We start from the raw sequence: 1,076 nt of genomic DNA on the forward strand, positions 1-1,076 counted from the left end.
CAAGCGCCACACCCTCCCTGCATAACTTCTCAACTGTCGATTTTAGCGCACTGTGGCCATGTTGCCCGGGTTCAGCGGCCCGCCTTCCGCCATGTCTTCTTTGGCATCACCCACGGCAGTGTCCCCGATGCACAACGCTTACGACCCCTCGCCGCAGACTCCCTGGCTGTCGGCCCCCTTCTCGGATTCCGCCATGCAGCAGACCGCGCCGCCGGCCCCGTCAGCGGCCCTTGGTCTTCTGCGGACTCAACCCCGACAACCACCCCCCTCGTCAACGACAGGTAGCCAAGCCGCTCCCTCCAAGCCAAGTCAGCCTGTCGACTACCAGTTGCGGGTTCAGCTCCCAATGTTTCCACCTGAAGAACTCTCCCACCGAGCCGACGTCGATGCTCTCTCAGAATGGCTATATGGAACCAAACTTTACTACGACCATGTTCAAGAACAGCCACTTCAATAAGGCCCACTACAATAACCCACAATTCCACCCTGAAGAGTGGGTGCCAGACGACGAGCCACACGACAGGAGCGTGAATAGTAAGCGGAAGATCCGTTCGAGGTCGGATTAAGAAGTGCATCATGACCACACTGGGGGAGGCAGGGTCTCGATCATGCACCGTGTATCAATTGAAGGGCCGGTGATTGAGAAAGGCAATTCGCTTCGACTCCACGGTGGAAGCTGCGAGCACTTGGTGCTCTGCTATGAACAATAGGTTCTCTTCTCAAAATACCAGAACGGTCGGTTTGCCTCTTCAGGCGTATTTTATCAGGTCATGGAGACTGGTTGGCAAAGAGTTGGAATGGTTACTGGCTTGGGCATAGGCTTCATTAAATAATTGGAGATGAGGGCCGCATGGCATGATGTTGCTGCAGATGGGCGGGTGCAGGGTCAGGCGCAGACAAAAGAAACTTGTCAGTTTTCGTTGCGTCGGTTCATCGGGAGAGGGAGGGTAGCTTGCTTATGTTTTCCTTTTCCTGTTCTCTTGTTTCATGGCACTGCTCTGGCTCTTGTTTCCCCTCCCTCTCCCTCATCTTTCCTGGCCCCAACACTCACATCCACATACCCGACAGTGAGGTGG

General features: G+C 55.2%; 1 protein-coding gene across 1 annotated transcript in view; it reads left to right on the top strand.

The window, feature by feature from the left end:
• The window catches only part of VDBG_02311 (ubiquitin thioesterase OTUB1), a gene marked incomplete at both ends in the record, with an annotated part of 2,755 nt that extends 2,298 nt beyond the window's left edge, over positions 1-457 (top strand). Inside the window, one exon of the mRNA XM_003008077.1 lies at positions 47-457. Coding sequence (XP_003008123.1) covers positions 47-457 — 411 coding nt within the window. The remainder of the gene's footprint in view (positions 1-46) is intronic.
• Positions 458-1,076: the final 619 nt, after the last annotated feature.

Source organism: Verticillium alfalfae, genomic scaffold (assembly GCF_000150825.1).
Source record: "Verticillium alfalfae VaMs.102 supercont1.2 genomic scaffold, whole genome shotgun sequence".
In the NCBI taxonomy this organism is placed as follows: domain Eukaryota; kingdom Fungi; phylum Ascomycota; class Sordariomycetes; order Glomerellales; family Plectosphaerellaceae; genus Verticillium; species Verticillium alfalfae.